Here is a 19,656-nt window from a genome sequence, read left to right on the forward strand (position 1 = left end):
TATACTTGGGGGCGATCAAGTATCAGCTACGTTATCTCTTCACGGGGCTTAATAAATCTGACCCACTCTTTGAACAAACACGACTGAAATATAACTCTCTCTGCACATGTTACATCTGCCCCACCTGCAGTGCACATGGTTTTGCCCAGTTGCTTGTTATTTTTTGCTTTGCTCGCAAAGGCCCAGTATTACAATCCCTCTAGTAAAATTTTTCTTCCATAGACCTATAATACAGATACTACTGATTAGGAATTGGTGGTGCATTAAACTGAGCCATAGGTATCCCCTATCTAATGCACTGGGGGCAGGATACAACAATGAAGAATCTAAAATAGTTAACAACCTCTTACAGAGACCTTTGTTCTACTACTCAGAAAAAAATATTCTGACTTTCGATTTGTTTAAAGGAATTGGACAAATTACATGCGCTGCACCCAGTTACACCAGTAGTAGCTACGCCCCCATTCCCAAGATGATAACATTTCAAACTTTACTATGCCAATTAGGAAGTGGGTGGAGTCAATTCATTGGAAGAGACTCCACCTACTTCAGCATTTGTGGGGTCATAGTGTGTATAGAATTTACAAGTGTATAGCAGGTCTCAAAGATGGCAGCTGTACCCAGCAATTGCAAAGCACATATAGCCAAGTTCTTTATTAAAGACCCTTGTGACATCACATACTGTAGTCACAGGAGATGGGCATCCATAGTTTGATTAAAACTGCACTCTGAGGACTTAGTGGTTGCTGTATCATGTAATGATAGTAGATAGTATAGGAACCAAACGTATAGAGTATAAATGCTACCTCAAAGCTGATTGGTTGATAAGGGAAACCTCTCCACTAACCCACTTTTCCTCTCCGTTCATTGACACCCCCCCCCCCCCCCCCCCATCACGAAGAAAGCTGTTACCATAAGAGGCATCGTATGAAGTACGGAGCGCAGGCCAATATTCCACCTTTGCAAACATATTGCACACAGTTAGAACAGCTGGGCAGGAAGCGACTAATCTGCAGCAGAATCAATACTATCTTTAACAGACAAATAAAGATTTAAGTAACAAATCATTGTAAGGAGCGATATAACAACATTTAAATAAGAGCAGGACCCACAGATATATTTTATTACCCTGTGGCTACGTTTATTGATTAAGTCCATTAAATATTTGCTCAGTAGTTATTAAATGCCACAATAGCCAGCTCAGAGGTCTCCGGGTCTGATAGTGTCAGTGGCCATTCACAGCATTGGTGGAGAGATTCCTGTACTGAGATTTCATTTTCCTATGAGAAAATAAGGAATAAGTATCACCAAAGTTTAGCAGCAATAGCTTGCACCTAGACTGTCACACCATTGTGAATTTAATAGAATCTGGTAGAAATGCCCAGCAAAATAATTAGGATAATTAGGATTTCCCACTCATAATAATTTTGTTAATTAAAAGTCATTGAGGACAAGTAATCTGAGTGCCCACTTGTAAATTTTTCATTAGCAAGTTGGTTCCTCGGGAAGCGCTGGTCAAGTGGTCTTGGGTAGTTCCAATTTAAATACCCATTAAATGATGGTAATTCTGTCCGCAGGAAGATGCTGCTACCTTACAGGACATTCACAGTGTGAGTTAACAAACTTCCAGCTAGCAAAATGTGGTTTCAGTTGTGTCACCCAGGTGTGACTACACATAAAGCAGAGATCAAAGCATAACCATATTTTATCTGGTTTTGACTTAAAAATTATATTTCTATGATAGCTGGGAGCTTCCAAAATCATATAAATATATGCACAGCTTTGTGGGATTTGTATATCACTTGGCAGTATGGTTTTAGAGAAATTAGGTATCGACCCAATTCCACATCACAGTGAGTCGTATTTACATCTCGTATTGGGTGGAGAAAAAGTGGAAGGAGATAATGCACCAACCAATCAGCAGTGTTTACAATATGACAGTTGGAAGTTGATTGGCTGGTGCGTTATCTCCTTCCACTTTTTCTGCACTTCATCTCCAGTTTATCTCTTCGCCAGGCTTAATACATCTGCCCCAAAATAACTTAAATAATGGAGATTAGTGTGAACATATATTATTGAATGAAGTAATTACAAAGGGAAAATTATGTACAATTATTTTTACTTAAATTAAAAGTTATGCGTGTAGCTCTGGGGTGGACCTACATTAAATTAACTGATTGCCAGTCAGCAGAGACTTGGCAATAATATCTCAAGGGTGGGAACACTGTAACCCTTTTGTATATGTAACTATGGAGGTTATTCTGATCGGAGCGGCCAAACGTGCGTACGTTCACTATTAACGTACGCTATCCGTACGCGGCCGTTGGGGTTAAGTCCACCCACAACTCAGCCGCATACGTACGGCCAGAAACAACGTCGAAGGGGAGTGGCGTACAATTGAGCGTACGCCAACGTACACGGACGGACCAGCCCTTACACTCCGACAACTGGCGTACAACAGAGCGTACGCCACCGTTTACGGACGTCTCTCGTCCGTCTTCCCACCGACTTCTTGCGGCTATCTGAGCGTACGCCAGCTTGCACGGACGGGTCACTATTGTTTTCAATAGAAAACTCAGCTTATGTCACCGCTCGTGAGAGTGAGCGTACGTCCGTGTACGCTGGCATACCCTTCACATGTATGGACCTGCAAATCTTGCCTTTCAACTATAATTATGAAAATTAATTAATTGATTGAATTAATTAATGTGCAAAATATTGGGCATGGGCTTAAAACATTGCTGAAACATCCTTTGTAGGTGTTAGATGTGGTTTATGTTATTGTATCATAAATACAAAACCTATGTTTGTATTAGAGTGAACACGTTGACACATGTCGACTTGTGTAGATTGAGTGTGCTACTGTGTAAAGTCTATGAAAGCACGTAGTGAATGTGTATAACTGTTTAACAAATACCTACCTTAGCATATATAAGCAGGTCTTACAAAGATTCTTACCTTAAATTAAACAAACCTTTAAATGTAGAGAAGTATAGAAAGATAAGCTTCCAATGTGTTTCTAGTGCTGTGTGTAGGCTTGCAGGTAGTGAAATAATGGTTTGGACTTAATAGACTGCAGCATTGCTTATTACATTCAGGTGTATGTGTTTGAGTAGTAATCAGCGTTAATTAGCAAACCCAGGCGCACGCAGGCATGCGGTATCTGTAGGGGTGGTCTGAGCTGGCGGTTGGCGGGCGCCTGTTTTGTGTCCGAAATGAACGGTGCTTTAGCCGATCGTGCGGTAGTTGCACCGCTCATTTTTGGTGCACACCCCCGTGTACGCCCATATTTACGCCCATTTTCCCTCATTATTTCGGCCGCTCCCCTCAACACGCCCCTATGCCGCCCCCAATGCCCGTACTCTCGCGTACAGGTTTTTTCGCACGGAGAGACCAGTCCGTAAGCGTTGTGGAGTGTTTGCGCCTGCGCATTGGCGATTGTACGCATGCGCAGATCATGAAAAACCCCGGAACGTACGCGTACGGCCCGGCCGCACCAACCAGAATAAGGCCCTATGTAACTACGCATTGGACTACTTGTGTATATATTCTTTAGTCCAGTGGTTCTCAAACTCGGTCCTCAGGAACCCACACAGTTCATATTTTCCAGATCACCCCACAGGTGCACTCATTACTCACTGACACATTTTAAAAGATCCACAAGTGGAGCTACTTATTTCACTTGATTCTGTGAGGAGACCTGTAAAACATGCTCTGTGTGGGGTCCTGAGGACCGAGTTTGAGAACCTGTGCTTTAGTCTATTTCATATATGCTCCAGAACCCAGTCTTTGATGTAACTATTAGATCACCATGATTACACTGTATCTTTTTATTGATTACTGTTTGATATCACAGGTGGGGGGTATCCTCTATCTTATGTGTAGAAAACAGGATACGCTAATTTAATATGTCCACAAGTAAAAAAAAAAAAACCCTTAAAACGACTTTTGTTCTACTAATTCTGACAAATCACAGTTGCTGTTTTATCAGGGGGGGGCGTGGCTAATTTGGAATTACCCACAGGTGGTTGTAGAAATAATAAGGGCATGGTATCATGGGCGGAGTGATGGAATATTCAGTGTGAGTATTGTATTTGCCTCTGCCCTCGTTGCATCGAGACATGGTGATCTGGGGGATCGCAATCCTGTTGCGGGTGTGATACGGTCTAGGTGGAAGCAAATGTCTCGGCCCATTGCCAGGGCGCAAACATCAGGGGTACCTATTGGGTCCTGCCAAACACATAAAAAAGAGAGTTTGGAATACACACAGTACCGACTTGATTTACTAAGAGTCATCACTGTTGATATATATAACGTGTCTTTAGATCTTAAAATTAAGATATGTGCCAGGAAGCCCTCTAGCACCACTTCATTTGTAAATAAAAATCAGGCATGTGCTCGTAAACACATGCTTTACCATACAATTCTTCATGAGTATGGAATCTGAGAAGGTGTAAACAGTTTAGGCATCTTTTATCCTTCTTGCAAACTGTTTGTATGTAGTACGGCATGATACAGTATATCAACATAAATTACATAGAGATGATATTTGTCCTTTATCCTAATCCTGTGTTCAGTGTAAAGTAATTTTCCTGGAACTAGTCCGCTTCATGATGTCAGGCAAAGGGGTGGAGCTTGAACTATGCACTCATATGGACTGAGTTCAAAACTGTGCCCTAGGCAAGCCACGCCTATAAATGAAGATGTCTGTTCAACTATCCCCAGGTCCTTCTAACTTGTATAACCCGATCCATTCACTTCTTCAGACTTCTCTGTCTCATTTTTGGCGGAAGGAATTTCGCTGCCATTTTTTGCCACTTGATCATTGTCCTCTTTTTGGAGTCTGGGACCTTCCGTCATTTCTATCTCTTTCTTTTGGTCTTGTGTTTCCGCCTGCGCTTCCTTCCTCAGCATTCGGTAGTTGTAAAAGTTACCAACAAAGAGAAAGATACCAGCAAACACCAAGATGGTCCCGCATTCAATAAACATATACTTGTACTCTCCGAAGGTGTCTACGATCGCGCCTGTAAATAATAAACATATACAAAAAATTAGAACAATAGAATTTAGAGAGGGTTTACTCAAAAATGTGACGCATAGACAGGGTTGGAATGGCCTTGTCAGGGAATAAGGTAAATCTCTGGTGGGCCCCGCTGTCTGATGGCCCCACCTCCTATTGTAGGGGTAGGGTCCAGATCAGGCTGAGAAGCTCTCTGTAATCTCCATATCTGCAACACTAGGACCGGCCAAAGGCATTCCTTTGTTTAAGATTCCAGGTGTCCCAAATGCAGATGTCCATCATAGTGGCGCATCATGCAGTCTTGATTAATCATCAGGCCAAGGTCGGAATGGCACTTGACATTGTCCACCCTATTTAATACAGAAGACAAAAAGAACCACTTGGCTCAAAAACATCTAATGGAGTCCATATATATACGATGGATCGTCCTAATTTCCCATTCTGTCGACGCCAGGTTCATGGAGTCGGGGGAACCCAACATGCTGATTCCAATCCAAAAATAATTGGGATGGTAATATCTGGGATTTCTAACAAGCAGAATTTCCAAGATTCCCTGGAGAATCGATGGCCTCCTATCTGCATTTTCTGATCATCAGATCAGTAATTCGAGGCACTGATGTATAACCCACATAAGTCAACCCCCCTAATTTTCTAAAAAAAATACTATTATTAGTTTTACAAATCCTTTCACTTTATGCATTTAAATGATCAAATTAATGATTTTTTTACACACAGTAAATATAACTTTCAAAAATTTGTAGAATGATTGCTTAAAAGGATAGGAAAATTACCTCCAATTGGGGGTCCAAGGAGAAGAGGGACACACTCCACAATGGTGACTAGACCAACAGCACTTGAAAATCGTTTAGGTCCAACAAGATCCATAAGAGTTTCGAAGAGCAGAGCACAAACCATGCCAAAAGTCAGGCCAAAGAACACCGAATAGACAACGAGGCCGGCATAACCTGTAACTATAGGACACAAGAGGTGGCAGATGCCATTAAATGTCACAGAAAAACTAAAGAAGTACTGGATCCTTGGCCTTATCCACTTTGTGTTGGCAATAATCCCAGTTGCTGGTCGGGCAACCATATCGACGATGGCAAGTATAGACAACAAAAAAGCAGCTGAATATTCGTCAACACCCATATGTTTTCCATAAGGAGCCAGAAACACTATAGGTGCGTAAAAGGCAATGAACATCAAGACATTTCCAATGAGGTAGATCAAGAAGCCCCTGTGCTTAAAAAGTGTTAAGTCCAGGACTTTATTAAACCTGGTCAGACAACTCTCCTTCTCCTTCTTTTCCGGTGTAGCCACTTTAGCTGGTTCCATTAGACTTATGTTAACTTTTTCTGGGTCTTTCTCATTTATTGGCTTTTCATTCTCTTTTTTTGTTTTTGGGGACGTTGGTCCAATAGGTCGAAACAGAGCACCAGCAACACAGCAGTTAAGGAGCAGGGCTCCCAGGATTAAGAAGCTGCCCCTCCACCCGTACCTGTCAAACAAAAACTGGTTCAGAGGTGCGAGTGTTGAGAGTACCACAGGACTTCCAGCCATTGCAAGGCCATTAGCTATGGGTCGACGTTTCTGAAAGTACTTTCCAACCACGATGACAGACGGCTGAAGATTCATCGAAAACCCAAACCCTAGGAAAGAAAAATATAATTTCAGTATATAGTTGTGTAAGGTCGGTCACATCTCCAACATGTATGTGAAGAGGTAGCTGGGACAAGCATAGTGCAGCCGAAAAGAAAGGGCCGTCCATCCACCAGGAATGGGGCAAGAATGGAATCAGGGGGTGGAACAGAGCATGGGCACAATGGGACAGTGCAAAAGAGGGGATATGGTAGGCTCGACAGAGCAAAGCCAAGTGGTTAATGGAGGGGGTGGTGAAAATTTTGGGTGTGGATTATGGGGTGGAATGGAGTGGGGGAGAGGGGGGGGGGGCTTGTAAAGGAACATAGCAGGGGGAAGGGCTGGGGGAAATCAGAACAGGGAGGGCACGGGAAAGTCAAAGTAGAGCAGGGAAAAGAAGGACAAGAAGTGCAGCAGTTAGAACAGGGGGTGGAGCAATAAAAAGATTGAGGTGTTGCATATGGTGGGGTCTTTTTACTGTAACTCTGGGGCAGATTTATTAAGCTCGGTGAAGTGATAAACTGTCTGGTTTTTATCACCGGCCAATCAGCTCCTACCTGTCATTTTTCAAACCAAGCCTGTAACTTCACAGGTAGGAGCTGATTGGCCGGTGATAAATACCAGACAGTTTATCACTTCACCGAGCTTAATAAATCTACCCCTATATCAGGAAGGTACTATTAGGCACGGCAACTATGCAAGTCACTGAGTCTGTTCCCCCAGAGACCCTGCACATGCTTATAAATAATGCGTAGGCGCAGATTAAAAACATCGACCAAAATGAGCCCGTAAGGGCATTATGTAATAGTCTGCGGCAGGACAGGCAGACACAGGCGCTATTCTGGCGAATGAGGCACTATTTTTAAAGTGGCAATAATTTTAAAAGAAAAACCAGGCTGATTGATTAAAAATATCTTATACCTGTCTAAAAAATTTTAATGCATATATCTGATAATTTCATTGTTTATAGAATACACCGTCCGTGTGAATTGTACACGTGTTTTTAACATGTGTTATTCATTTAATAGAGGTCAAGTGGCTGACAGCACTTATTTTCTCTATTGGTTATTAACTTGGGGTTTCAAACATCCCTTATGGTAATTAGAAGCTGCAGTGATCACGGCTAGTGACAATTAACTCTGAGTGTCATTGGCTCATTCAGGAGGCTGGTGCTAGACTGTTGTTTAGTGATTTTCCTGGAATCATCCAGGTTGCGGAATCACAGCTGTGTCTACATCTCGCAGCCTATTCCAGGAGCCAAAAACACAATAAATGATTAAAATATGACTTCAAGCAGCAATTTTGCAATACCTCATAAGGGTTGATTCAATATTCTGCGAAGGGGGCGATTTGCCAGCGTAATGGCACAGAAACACCGTCAGCAGCAGCTCATCTTGCCCCCCTCATAGCTCAATATTGCAGAATAAAAATTTGGAATAAAAAAGGTCAAGAAAAATCACGTTGACCATTTCATGTTGACATTTTGTCTGTCGACCTTGAGCATGTCGACCATTTGGCACCGTCCTACTGTCAAACTAGACATGTCATGCTGTTATACCACCATAATAACCCTTTCACACTGAGCCTTTGACCTGGATATTGCCAGAGTAACTTGGGTCTTGGTTTGGTGTGAAGGGGACTACACTGGTTCCGTCCTGGAATTTGACTCAATGTCCCAACCATGGTATAACCTGGCAACAAGCTAGGTAGTCCACAGTGTGAAACAGCTTAGAGATGACCCAGCAATAACCTGGGTCTGGCCTTCAGCTTGAACTTGGTTTCAACTTTTAAGCAGCTGTAACAAGACTTGAAACGTGTTCTATAACCCATATTGATCCCTTAAGCCAGGCATGTCTAAACTGTGGCCCTCCAGCTGCTGTGAAACTACACATCCCAGCATGCCTTGCCATAGTTTTAGCATTCCCTAATAGCAAAACTGTGGCAAGGCATGATGGGACTTGTAGTTTCACAACAGCTGGAGGGACATAGTTTGGACATGCCTGCCTTAAGCTGTGTACACACGGGGGCGATAGGGGCTGAAATCGCTGGGAATATGGTCGCTGGCGACCATATTGCCAGTGATGAGAGTGTGCCCCGGCGATAAATCGCAGGGTGCACGCTTCCGTTTTCAGCCCCATTCTAATCACTGGTCGCAGGAGCTTGCTCCTGCGACCAGCTAATTACCTCTGCGGCTCCCCCGGCAGAGGTTTCTTTTCATCAGCGACCATCTCTGGTCGCTGATGAAAAGGAGACACTGAGCAATATATTGCTCAGCCATATATTGCTAGCAATATATGGCTGAGCAATATATCTCCCCGGTGTGTACGGGGCTTTATTGTGAGTCAGAAATTAAATGTGATCTATGAAAACAAAAAATGTAAATTCAATAATAGATGCAAACGAAAGGTATTACAATAATCACAGATGTGTCCATATACTTTTAGCCTCTTTCATGTTAAACAGCACTTCTAGTCGTACCATACCGTCACTCGGTAGCTCCGGGTGTCTTTTCTGTGACCCTTTTCATTAAATAACATCTTATGTGCAAAACTGAGAGGGTTGGATGCACAAACAGCTTCTGCTGAATAAAAGGATACCCTGGCTGTTGGCGGGATGTACTAAAGGGAAAATGCAGTAAAACGTGGGGTTTTACCGCATTTTCCTTTGTACCATTACCCGTCCGCCCCGTCTCCGCCTGGCAGGGTATCGCCACCTCTGGGTGGCGATACCCTATAGTAGCCTATGGGCTTCTAACGCTGCCCGCCATCCGCGCGACCCCCCCCCTCCCTTCCTCCATCGAAGGTGGACACTGACAGCCGCCGGGATGTGACGGAGACCCCCCGCACACCACATTACAGGTATCGCGGGGGTCTCCGTCACCGCACCCCGATGCTAGCCGCATATGTTAGTACATATGCGGTAGCATCGCTGTGGCTGGGCAGCGATGTATATTAATACATCCCGCCCTGTATGTTTAATGTGGGTTTGGGTACATAGGAAGGCCACACAAACCCCCTCCCCCTCTCTTGCCTCTTTATCTTTCTTTTCTATTTTCTCCCTTGTGTTATATTTCTGTTATTTGCTTACATGATACAATTGTACTGTTTAAGCCGGATTTGGGTCGTTACTTCAGGTCCTTTCTATTTGCGGTATATTTTTGGGTACTCTTTACCTAGCACGGCGGCCACGATTTTGATCGTGGGCATCGCGGGCATCGCGGGCATTGAATGCACTAAAAATCGGGTGCGATGCGACCGACGCGATGCCCGTGATTTCCCATAGGGAACAATGTTAAATGTCTCAATTGACCCGATTTTCATGTTCAATGCCTCAATTGACCCGATTTTTCCATAGGAAACAATGTTAAATGGCCCACAGAGGCCAAATAGGCACCCTGAAGTGTGAAATGGCCCCCACAATTGTTAACGCCACCCCACGATCAACGCTAACCCGAAGCGTGGCGAGCGCAGCGAGCCCGCGAGGGGCGGCGGTACGCGTCCTACGACCTTTTCATACCCCCACTATCCACGTCGGCGTGGAGTTGAGAATAGAATAGTGTGGCGAACGCAGCGAGCCACCGAGCCCGAAGCGTGGCGAGCGCAGCGAGCCCCGCGAGGGGACGTGGATACCTTCACAGGTAAACGCGTCCCTTCACGGGCTTCAGAGGTATCTGCGTCCCCTCGCTGGGCTCGCCACGCTTCGGGCTCGCCACACTATTCTATTCTCAACTCCACGCCGACGTGGATAGTGGGGGTATGAAAAGGTCGTAGGACGCGTACCGCCGCCCCTCGCGGGCTCGCTGCGCTCGCCATGCTTCGGGTTCACGTTGATCGTGGGGTGTGCGTTTAACAATTGTGGGGGCCATTTCAGACTTCAGGGTGCCTATTTGGCCTCTGTGGGCCATTTAACATTGTTTCCTATGAAAAAATCGGGTCAATTGAGGCATTGAACAGGAAAATCGGGTCAATTGAGACATTTAACATTGTTCCCTATGGGAAATCGCGGGCATCGCGTCGCACTCGATTTTTTAGTGCATTCAATGCCCGCGATGGGCGCCGTGATAAGTAAAGAGTACCTATTTTTGTACTATAGCTGAGACCTAATTCACTTGTTCATAATGTTAGTTACAGTATGTGAAAATCTGAATAAACATTTATTGGGGGGGAATGATACATGGCATGTCAGTGTGTGACTGACGCTACGGGGGAAATGTAATAGGATGAGAGACTTAGAAAGTGAGAGATTTGGTAAGAAATCTCCAGGGTTTTTTAAAGTGGCAATCATTTACACTGCAAAATCAAACTGGTTTGAAATACATTGCCGCCCTTCGCTGCGATGCCAGCGCATATGTACTAACATATGCGGCTGGCATCGCGGTGACGGAGACGGAGCCCCCCGCGATACCTGTACTGTGGTGTGCAGGGGGGGTCCTCTGTCATCTCCCTGCCGCCTGCCTCTCTCCCCTCCCGCCGGGGACAGCTCAGCGTGGCTGTCCCCAGCGCCTCCTCCTCCCCCCTGCAGCCGGAAGGACGTCCGGCTGCGTTACTAGGAGGAGTAAGGGCTTACCTTCTGGGTCCAGGAGGACCTGGACTAAGGTAAGCCAGAGGGAGGGAGAGAGGGGGGGTCGGCAAGTTGGTGGAGGCGTCGGGCGGTGAAAAGAAGCCCATAGGCTTCTATAGGGTATTGCCACCCAATGGTGGCGATACCCTACAATGCGGTAAAGTGGCGGACGGGTTTTAATGCATAGGAAAATGCAGTAAAACAGGGGTTTTACCGCATTTTCCCCTTAGTACATTCCGCCCCATATCTGCATTACAATTAGACCGTTACAATGTTTTCCTGGAATGAAGCCATAGTTACGCACTGAATATAGACAAGCCGCATATCATTTTAATCAGCAGAAGCTGCTTTTTGGTCTTTATTTGTTTTGCAAATAAGATTCTATTTACCGGAAAAGGTTGCAAAAAAGACTCCTGCCGCTACCGAACCACAAGGAGCTGACGTGAACACATCTGTAGGCTTATTTGATTAGTTTGTTTTTTTCCCCAGGGCTGATTCCCTTACACTTTACATCTATGTCTAGTATGTTTAAAACGTATCTTTTAAACGTACAAGTACAATATATGCCAGCATCACACGCAGCTGATACTACCTGAAATATGATGGCGGGGCAAAAGGCTGCAAAGGCAGGGGGCTACCCTTAATGCCTGGTTCTGCGATGCGACTGCAATTAAATGGCAACTGCATTACTGAAAACCACAAGCTAGGCAGCCTTGCAAAACTGCAACTGCTCCTGAATCAGGCCCATTGAGTGGTTAAAAGTCTGCAATGCTACAGCAAGTGAAACAAACACATAAGGTCTTTTACTCTTTAGGGTTCTACCTGGCCTTTCTGTGTCCTCTCCATAGGACATTTGTCACATAGACAATACATTGGAAACCCACAGACTGAATGTTATAGCAGACTATGGGCCTGATTTAAAACCAGTTGTAGTTTAGGGAGGATTCACCATACTCCAACTGCCTGCGCTAGGCTGCGAGGAGGCCGTCCCGCACGCTGGGTCCCACCTCTGGGATGTTTCTGCAAAATAACTTTAATTCTTGTTATAATGAAACACTTTTAAACACAATACACTATGGATGTGAGTATGTTGTGGAGATGCTCTACATAGGCTGGCCAATCCCAAGATCGGTGGGATCCCAGGATTTGAGGCCAAAATCAGTGGGATTTGAATCCTGGGATTGGATGCTTCAGCCCCGGGATTTCATGATTATGCTTTGCGGTGCCGTGTGGTGCAGCTCTCAGCTTCAGGCGCTGCCCGGGTGCCACGGCATACAGCCTCTGATGCACGCTGCGCTGCCCGAGTGCCACGGCACACAGCCTCTGATGCATACTGCACTGCTTGACATCAGAGGTCACTAGGCGTAGCCCCATGCTAACACGCCCCCTATTTAAGCGTGGAGGAGGATTGTCTTATGTGTGGGGCTGAGCGTGCTGGTGAGTGGGCTGAGGGGCAGCAGTGCTGCCACAGAGCAGGACTGGGTTGGGGAGGATGACCTCTACTTGGAGGATGACTGGAGCCCGGATGGAGGATTTGACCCTTGCTGGGTGCTGTGAGTGACAATGCACTGCAGTGACAGCGACCCTGCACTGCAGTGACTGCGACCCTGTAGTGCCTGCGACCCTGTAATGCAGTGGTTCCCAACCTGTGGTACGCGTACCCCTGGGGGTACGTGTCCACCCGCTCAGGGGTACGCGGCGGCCTGGCCTGTAATGGTGACCGCGGCAGTCAGACAGGTTGCTGGAGGGGAGGAGAGTGCATTGCGCATCTCTCCTATCCCTCAGTGTGCTTCCCTGTGACTGGCCGCCCATCCGCCAATCAGAGCTTGCGGGCCGGCAGCCAATCAGGAGCCGGCCTGCGAACTTTGATTGACGGGCAGCCCAGTCACAGTGAAGGGAAGGAGAGATACGCAGTGTGCTGTACTCTCCTTCCCTGAGAGAAGCAGCGGCAGCTACACGGCAGGGGGACACTGGACTGTCCTCTCCCCGGCAGCAACATCAATGGTGAGTGTGCTGCTGCTGGGAAATACTATGGGGGCATTGCTGGCACTGTGGGGGCATACCATATTGCTGGCACTGTGAGGGCATATTTATTGCTGGCACTGTGGGGCATACTTGTTACTGGCACTGTGGGGCATTGCTGGCACTGTGGGGCATACTTGATGCTGGCACTGTGGGGCATACTTGTTGCTGGCACTGTAGGGTCATTGTTGGCACTGTGGGCGCATACCCAGTACTATGGGGTCATACCTGGCACCGTGGTGGCATTCCCGTTTCTGGCACTGTGTGGGCATACCTGGCACCATTGGAGCATATGTGTATCTGGCACTTTTGGGGGCATATGTGTATCTGGCACTATTGGAAGGCTAACGTGATCCGTTGGAATGTCTGTTGCTTCAGTAATAGAGATTTGACAGTGTTCTGTTATTTTATATGCTGTCCGCAGAATGGGCTGAGCTTATATTGTGGTCAAGTGGTTGCACTTTTTTTTTCTCGTCATTGCCAGTATGACTTGCCCCTGTTAAGCCACACCCCTTTTTAGGCCACACCCCCTACAATTTCACGAGGGGGTACTCATAAATGAAAAGACTAATCAAGGGGTACGGGAGACAAAAAAGGTTGGGAACCACTGCTGTAGTGCCTGTGACCCTGCACTGCCTGCGACCCTGCACTGCAGTGACTGTGACCCTGCAATGTAGTGACTGTGACCCTGCACTGTAGTGACTGCGACCCTCCACTGTAGTGACTGTGACCCTGCACTGTAGTGACTGCGACCCTGCACTGTAGTGACTGCGACCTTGCATTGCAGTGACTGTGACCCTACACTGCAGTGACTGCAACCCTGTAGTGACTGTGACCCTTTACGGGAGTGACTGCGACCCTGTAGCGACTGCGACCCTGCAGTGACTGTGACCCTTCATGGCAGTCACTGCAACCCTGCACGGCAGTTACTGCGACCCTCCACTGCAGTGACTGTGACCCTGCACTGCAGTGACTTCAACCTTGCACTGCAGTGACTGCGACCCTACACTGCAGTGACTGCGACCCTACACTGCAGTGACTGTGACCCTGCACTGCAGTGACTGTGACCCTGCACTGCAGTGACTTCAACCTTGCACTGCAGTGACTGCGACCCTACACTGCAGTGACTGTGACCCTGCACTGCAGTGACTTCAACCTTGCACTGCAGTGACTGCGACCCTACACTGCAGTGACTGCGACCCTGTAGTGACTGCGACCTTGTAGTGACTACTACCCTTCACGGCAGTGACTACGACCCTGTAGTGACTGCGACCCTGTAGTGACTGCGACCCTGCAGACGAGCCTGCACAAACCTAATGACCGTATCCCAGTTGAACGCAATGACTCATTTTCATTGACGAATTCAATCCCGGGAATCCCGAGATTGAGAATTTTTTCAGTCCTGGGATTGAAATAATGACCGGGATTGCATACCTCCTAACATTACCCTCTCCAGGAGGGACACATTGCTCTGTTTCTGGACTTCCCTCATAATGTATGATTGCCATCACCTGTTTCACACAGGTTAAGTGATAAGAAAGGTGCTTCAACACAGGTACTGGCAGTTATTAATTAAGGGAGAAGTCCAGAAACAAAGCAATGTGTCCCTCCTGGAGAGGGTAATGTTGGGAGGTATGTGATTGGCATCCTTAGCGCTGCAGGTTCTGTATAAGGGAAACACTGGCAGCCTAATCCCATGATCTGGTATGCAGATAGACAGGGTACATTCCCAGGCAAAAAGCATCTTCCGCAGCCTACGGATGAACGCCAGCTACCCATTTAGGTGATAATCAATTACAGCTCCCTATTATCTCATCATTAATTTTCCACTGGCACAAATCTAATTTATTATAATTTCATTTTACTAGCATTAATTAGAGGATGTGATCGCTTGTACACAGCTCTCCTCTTGCTGACTCGTCATTAGAGTAATTTTAGGTCCCTAACAGAAATTATTGTTGTAAATTAGACTCCAAGATTTGTTCCCCAGTTACCTGCTAGGAAAAATAGGTCCTTCAGGAGGAACGTCATTAAGCCTTTGTGAGATATTTCTAGTACAACATACATGATGTCATCATCTGTGATGTAGGAAAATATTTGCATTGAATAGTTATCACTCTTTGTATACATTTGATTTTTTATATAGCTTTCAACTTTAAGACAAAAGGGATACATACGCATGACCGGCAGTCAGGACGTTGGCATCCCGAAGGAGGGAATTCCAACAGGGGTCAGGTAAGAATACTTACCCACCCCCTGTCCCCCCCTAACCCTCCTGTCTAGCTACCTAACCCTAACCAATGAATAAAACCACACACAAACACATTATTGCCTTTTACTGTATCTATAAACCATTTTATTTTGGTAAATGTGAGTTTGCAGATGCCGATCAGTCTCCTATGGGCAGCGATGTGAGATGCTGCAGGAGCAATGTGATGGGAGGCACTGCTAATATGACGCCGGGGCAGCGAGATACAGTAAAGGTGCCCATACACATTACAATTATTGTATACAATATCACATCTTGGTTTTGTGATGAGATGAAATGAGATCTAGTACAAAAAGTATGTGCTGCACATACTTTTTGTACTTGATCTCATCTCATCTCAACGCAAAACCGAGATGCAATGAGATGCTATATTGTATACAATATTGTATACAATAATTTTAATGTGTATGGGCACCTAACTTGAGAGACATCACTGAAGCACTGCTGAGGTGCTGCTGGGGCAGTGAGGTGAGAGGCACCGCTGAGATGTACCATGGGCGATGCTGAGATGCTGCAGTCAGATGCTGCTGCTTGGTGTAGTCTTGCTTGGTGACGCAGACGCTCTGATCTTGACCCTTTGCTGATGTATCTGGCAGATGGACGAGCCGCAGGTGGATGTAGGAGTGTCTTACATTCATCCTTAAAACATGCCGGCTGGTATTTGATCCCCGTACCTGTGCAGGAACTTGTAGCCGCAGTAGATGCTCAGGCAAATAAATATAATGTAGACTGCCCCGGAAATCAGGAGCCACTTCAGCAATCCATACACAAAGTTCTGGACAATTCCACGTGTCTGGCGCTGTTCCTTGGGGCGCACCTCATGCTGTTCTTGGAGGCGCCTGTGATGATGCTCCTGATAATGCCCATGATGTCTCTCTGGATGGCGCCCATGGTGATGTTCATGGTGGCGCACATAATGCCGAATCTGATGGCGTCTATGATGAAGTCCCTGAAGTTCATGAGTCTTCTCATTAAGTGGTTCCACGGTGGCTTCGTCCATTGGGTCTTGTGTCCGTCCTGCTGGGAGAGGCCTGGCATAGAGCTCCCCAGGTACCAGGAGGAATATCAATATAATAATAATACAGGAACTCATGGTCCTGGAATAAATCGCGGTTCAACTGAACAATAAGTAACAGAGAACGAAAAGCTGCTGAACTAACCGAAGGTTAAGTGAGCAATGACTGGCAGTGGAACACTCACAGGGTTCCAGGGTTCCAATGATTGTGATGTCACTATGAGGTCACAATCACCTTATTATGATGTCACAATTGCCTTACACATATTAACTGTAGCTATCCCTGACTGACTGCCTGGAGTATGTAGGCCAGTGTAGCCCCTGTATATAGGAGACACATGCATAGAACCTAGTTATTAATGCATGATTTATTTATTAGCATTCTACAGAATTACATACATATTTATTTAGTAAGATTGAGCAGAGTATAATACACTTGTCTACAATGCGGTAACGTGGCGGCGGGGTTTTAATGCATAGGAAAATGCGGTAAAACGGGGAGGTTTACCGCATTTTCCCCTTAGTACCCCATGTCTGCATTACAATTAGACCATTACAATGTTTTCCTGGGGAAAAAAATGGAACGTTACAGTGTTTTCCTGGAATGAAGCATTAGGTATGCAGATACCGCCATAGTTACGCACTGAATATAGACATGCCGCATATCATTTTAATCAGCAGAAGCTGCTTTTTGGTCTTATTTGTTTAGCAAATAAGATTCTATTTACCGGAAAAGGTTGCAAAAAAGACTCCTGCCGCTACCGAACCACAAGGAGCTGACGTGTTATATATAATGTGACTTGATTAACACGGAGGATGTATGTGAACACATCTGTAGGCTTATTTGATTAGTTTGTTTTTTTCCCCAGGGCTGATTCCCTTACACTTTACATCCATGTCTAGTATGTTTAAAACGTATCTTTTAAACGTACAAGTACAATATATGCAGCATCACACGCAGCTGATACTACCTGAAATATGATGGCGGGGCAAAAGGCTGCAAAGGCAGGGGGCTACCCTTAATGCCTGGTTCTGCGATGCGACTGCAATTAAATGGCAACTGCATTACTGAGAACCACAAGCTAGGCAGCCTTGCAAAACTGCAACTGCTTCTGAATCAGGCCCATTGAGTGGTTGAAAGTCTGCAATGCTACAGCAAGTGAAACAAACACATAAGGTCTTTTACTCTTTAGGGTTCTACCTGGCCTTTCTGTGTCCTCTCCATAGGACATTTGTCACATAGACAATACATTGGAAACCCACAGACTGAATGTTATAGCAGACTATGGGCCTGATTTAAAACCAGTTGTAGTTTAGGGAGGATTCGCCATATTCCAACTGCCTGCGCTAGGCTGCGAGGAGGCCGTCCCGCACGCTGGGTCCCACCTCTGGGATGTTTCTGCAAAATAACTTTAATTCTTGTTATAAACACTTTTAAACACAATACACTATGGATGTGAGTATGTTGTGGAAATGCTCTACATAGGCTGGCCAATCCCAAGATCGGTGGGATCCCAGGATTTGAGGCCAAAATCAGTGGGATTTAAATCCTAGGATTGGATGCTTCAGCCCCGGGATTTCATGGTTATGCTTTGCGGTGCCGTGTGGTGCAGCTCTCAGCTTCAGGCGCTGCCCGGGTGCCACGGCACACAGCCTCTGATGCACGCTGCGCTGCCCGAGTGCCACGGCACACAGCCTCTGATGCACGCTGCGCTGCGTGACATCAGAGGTCACTAGGCGTAGCCCCATGCTAACACGCCCCCTATTTAAGCGTGGAGGAGGATTGTCTTATGTGTGGGGCTGAGCGGGCTGGTGAGTGGGCTGAGGGGCAGCAGTGCTGCCACAGAGCAGGACTGGGTTGGGGAGGATGACCTCTACTTGGAGGATGGAGGATTTGACCCTTGCTGGGTGCTGTGAGTGACAATGCACTGCAGTGACAGCGACCCTGCACTGCAGTGACTGCGACCCTGCACTGCAGTGACTGCTACCCTGTAGTGCCTGCGACCCTGTAGTGACTGTGACCCTGCACTGCAGTGCTTGCGACCCTCTAGTGCCTGCGACCCTGTAGTGCCTGCGACCCTGTAGTGCAGTGGTTCCCAACCTGTAGTATGCATACCCCTGGGGGTACGTGTCCACCCGCTCAGGGGTACGCTGTAGCCTGGCCTGTAATGGTGACCGCGGCAGTCAGACAGGTTGCTGGAGGGGAGGAGAGTGCATTGCGCATCTCTCCTATCCCTCAGTGTGCTTCCCTGTGACTGGCCGCCCGTCCGCCAATCAGAGCTTGCGGGCCGGCAGCCAATCAGGAGCCGGCCTGCGAACTTTGATTGACGGGCAGCCCAGTCACAGTGAAGGGAAGGAGAGATACGCAGTGTGCTGTACTCTCCTTCCCTGAGAGAAGCAGTGGCGGCAGCTACACGGCAGGGGGACACTGGACTGTCCTCTCCCTGGCAGCAACATCAATGGTGAGTGTGCTGCTGCTGGGAAATACTATGGGGGCATTGCTGGCACTGTGGGGGCATACCATATTGCTGGCACTGTGGGGGCATTGCTGGCACTGTGGGGCATACTTGTTACTGGCACTGTGGGGCATTGCTGGCACTGTGGGGCATACTTGTTGCTGGCACTATGGGGCATACTTGTTGCTGGCACTGTAGGGGCATTGTTGGCACTGTGGGCGCATACCCAGTACTATGGGGTCATACCTGGCACCGTGGTGGCATTCCCGTTTCTGGCACTGTGTGGGCATACCTGGCACCATTGGAGCATATGTGTATCTGGCACTATTGGAAGGCTAACGTGATCCGTTGGAATGTCTGTTGCTTCAGTAATAGAGATTTGACAGTGTTCTTTTATTTAATATGCTGTCCGCAGAATGGGCTGAGCTTATATTGTGGTCAAGTGGTTGCACTTTTTTTTTTCTCGTCATTGCCAGTATGACTTGCCCCTGTTAAGCCACACCCCTTTTTAGGCCACGCCCCCTAAAATTTCACGAGGGGGTACTCATAAATGAAAAGCCTAATCAAGGGGTACGGGAGACAAAAAAAGGTTGGGAACCACTGCTGTAGTGCCTGTGACCCTGCACTGCCTGCGACCCTGCACTGCAGTGACTGTGACCCTCCACTGTAGTGACTG

At 46.7% G+C, this 19,656-nt stretch overlaps 1 protein-coding gene across 1 annotated transcript in view; it reads right to left on the minus strand.

Moving 5' to 3' along the window:
• Positions 1 to 3,517: 3,517 nt before the first annotated feature.
• LOC146025881 (monocarboxylate transporter 2-like) overlaps positions 3,518 to 19,656 on the minus strand; it is a 111,971-nt gene continuing 95,832 nt past the window's right edge. The window contains exons 4-5 of the mRNA XM_083156026.1: positions 5,812 to 6,669; positions 3,518 to 5,024 (exon numbers count right to left, since the gene is read on the minus strand). Of these exons, the coding sequence (XP_083012152.1) occupies positions 4,732 to 5,024; positions 5,812 to 6,669 (1,151 nt within the window). The 3' untranslated portion in view covers positions 3,518 to 4,731. The remainder of the gene's footprint in view (positions 5,025 to 5,811; positions 6,670 to 19,656) is intronic.

The sequence above is a fragment of the Crinia signifera genome, chromosome 8, assembly GCF_055691185.1.
Source record: "Crinia signifera chromosome 8, ASM5569118v1, whole genome shotgun sequence".
NCBI classification, from domain to species: Eukaryota; Metazoa; Chordata; class Amphibia; order Anura; family Myobatrachidae; genus Crinia; species Crinia signifera.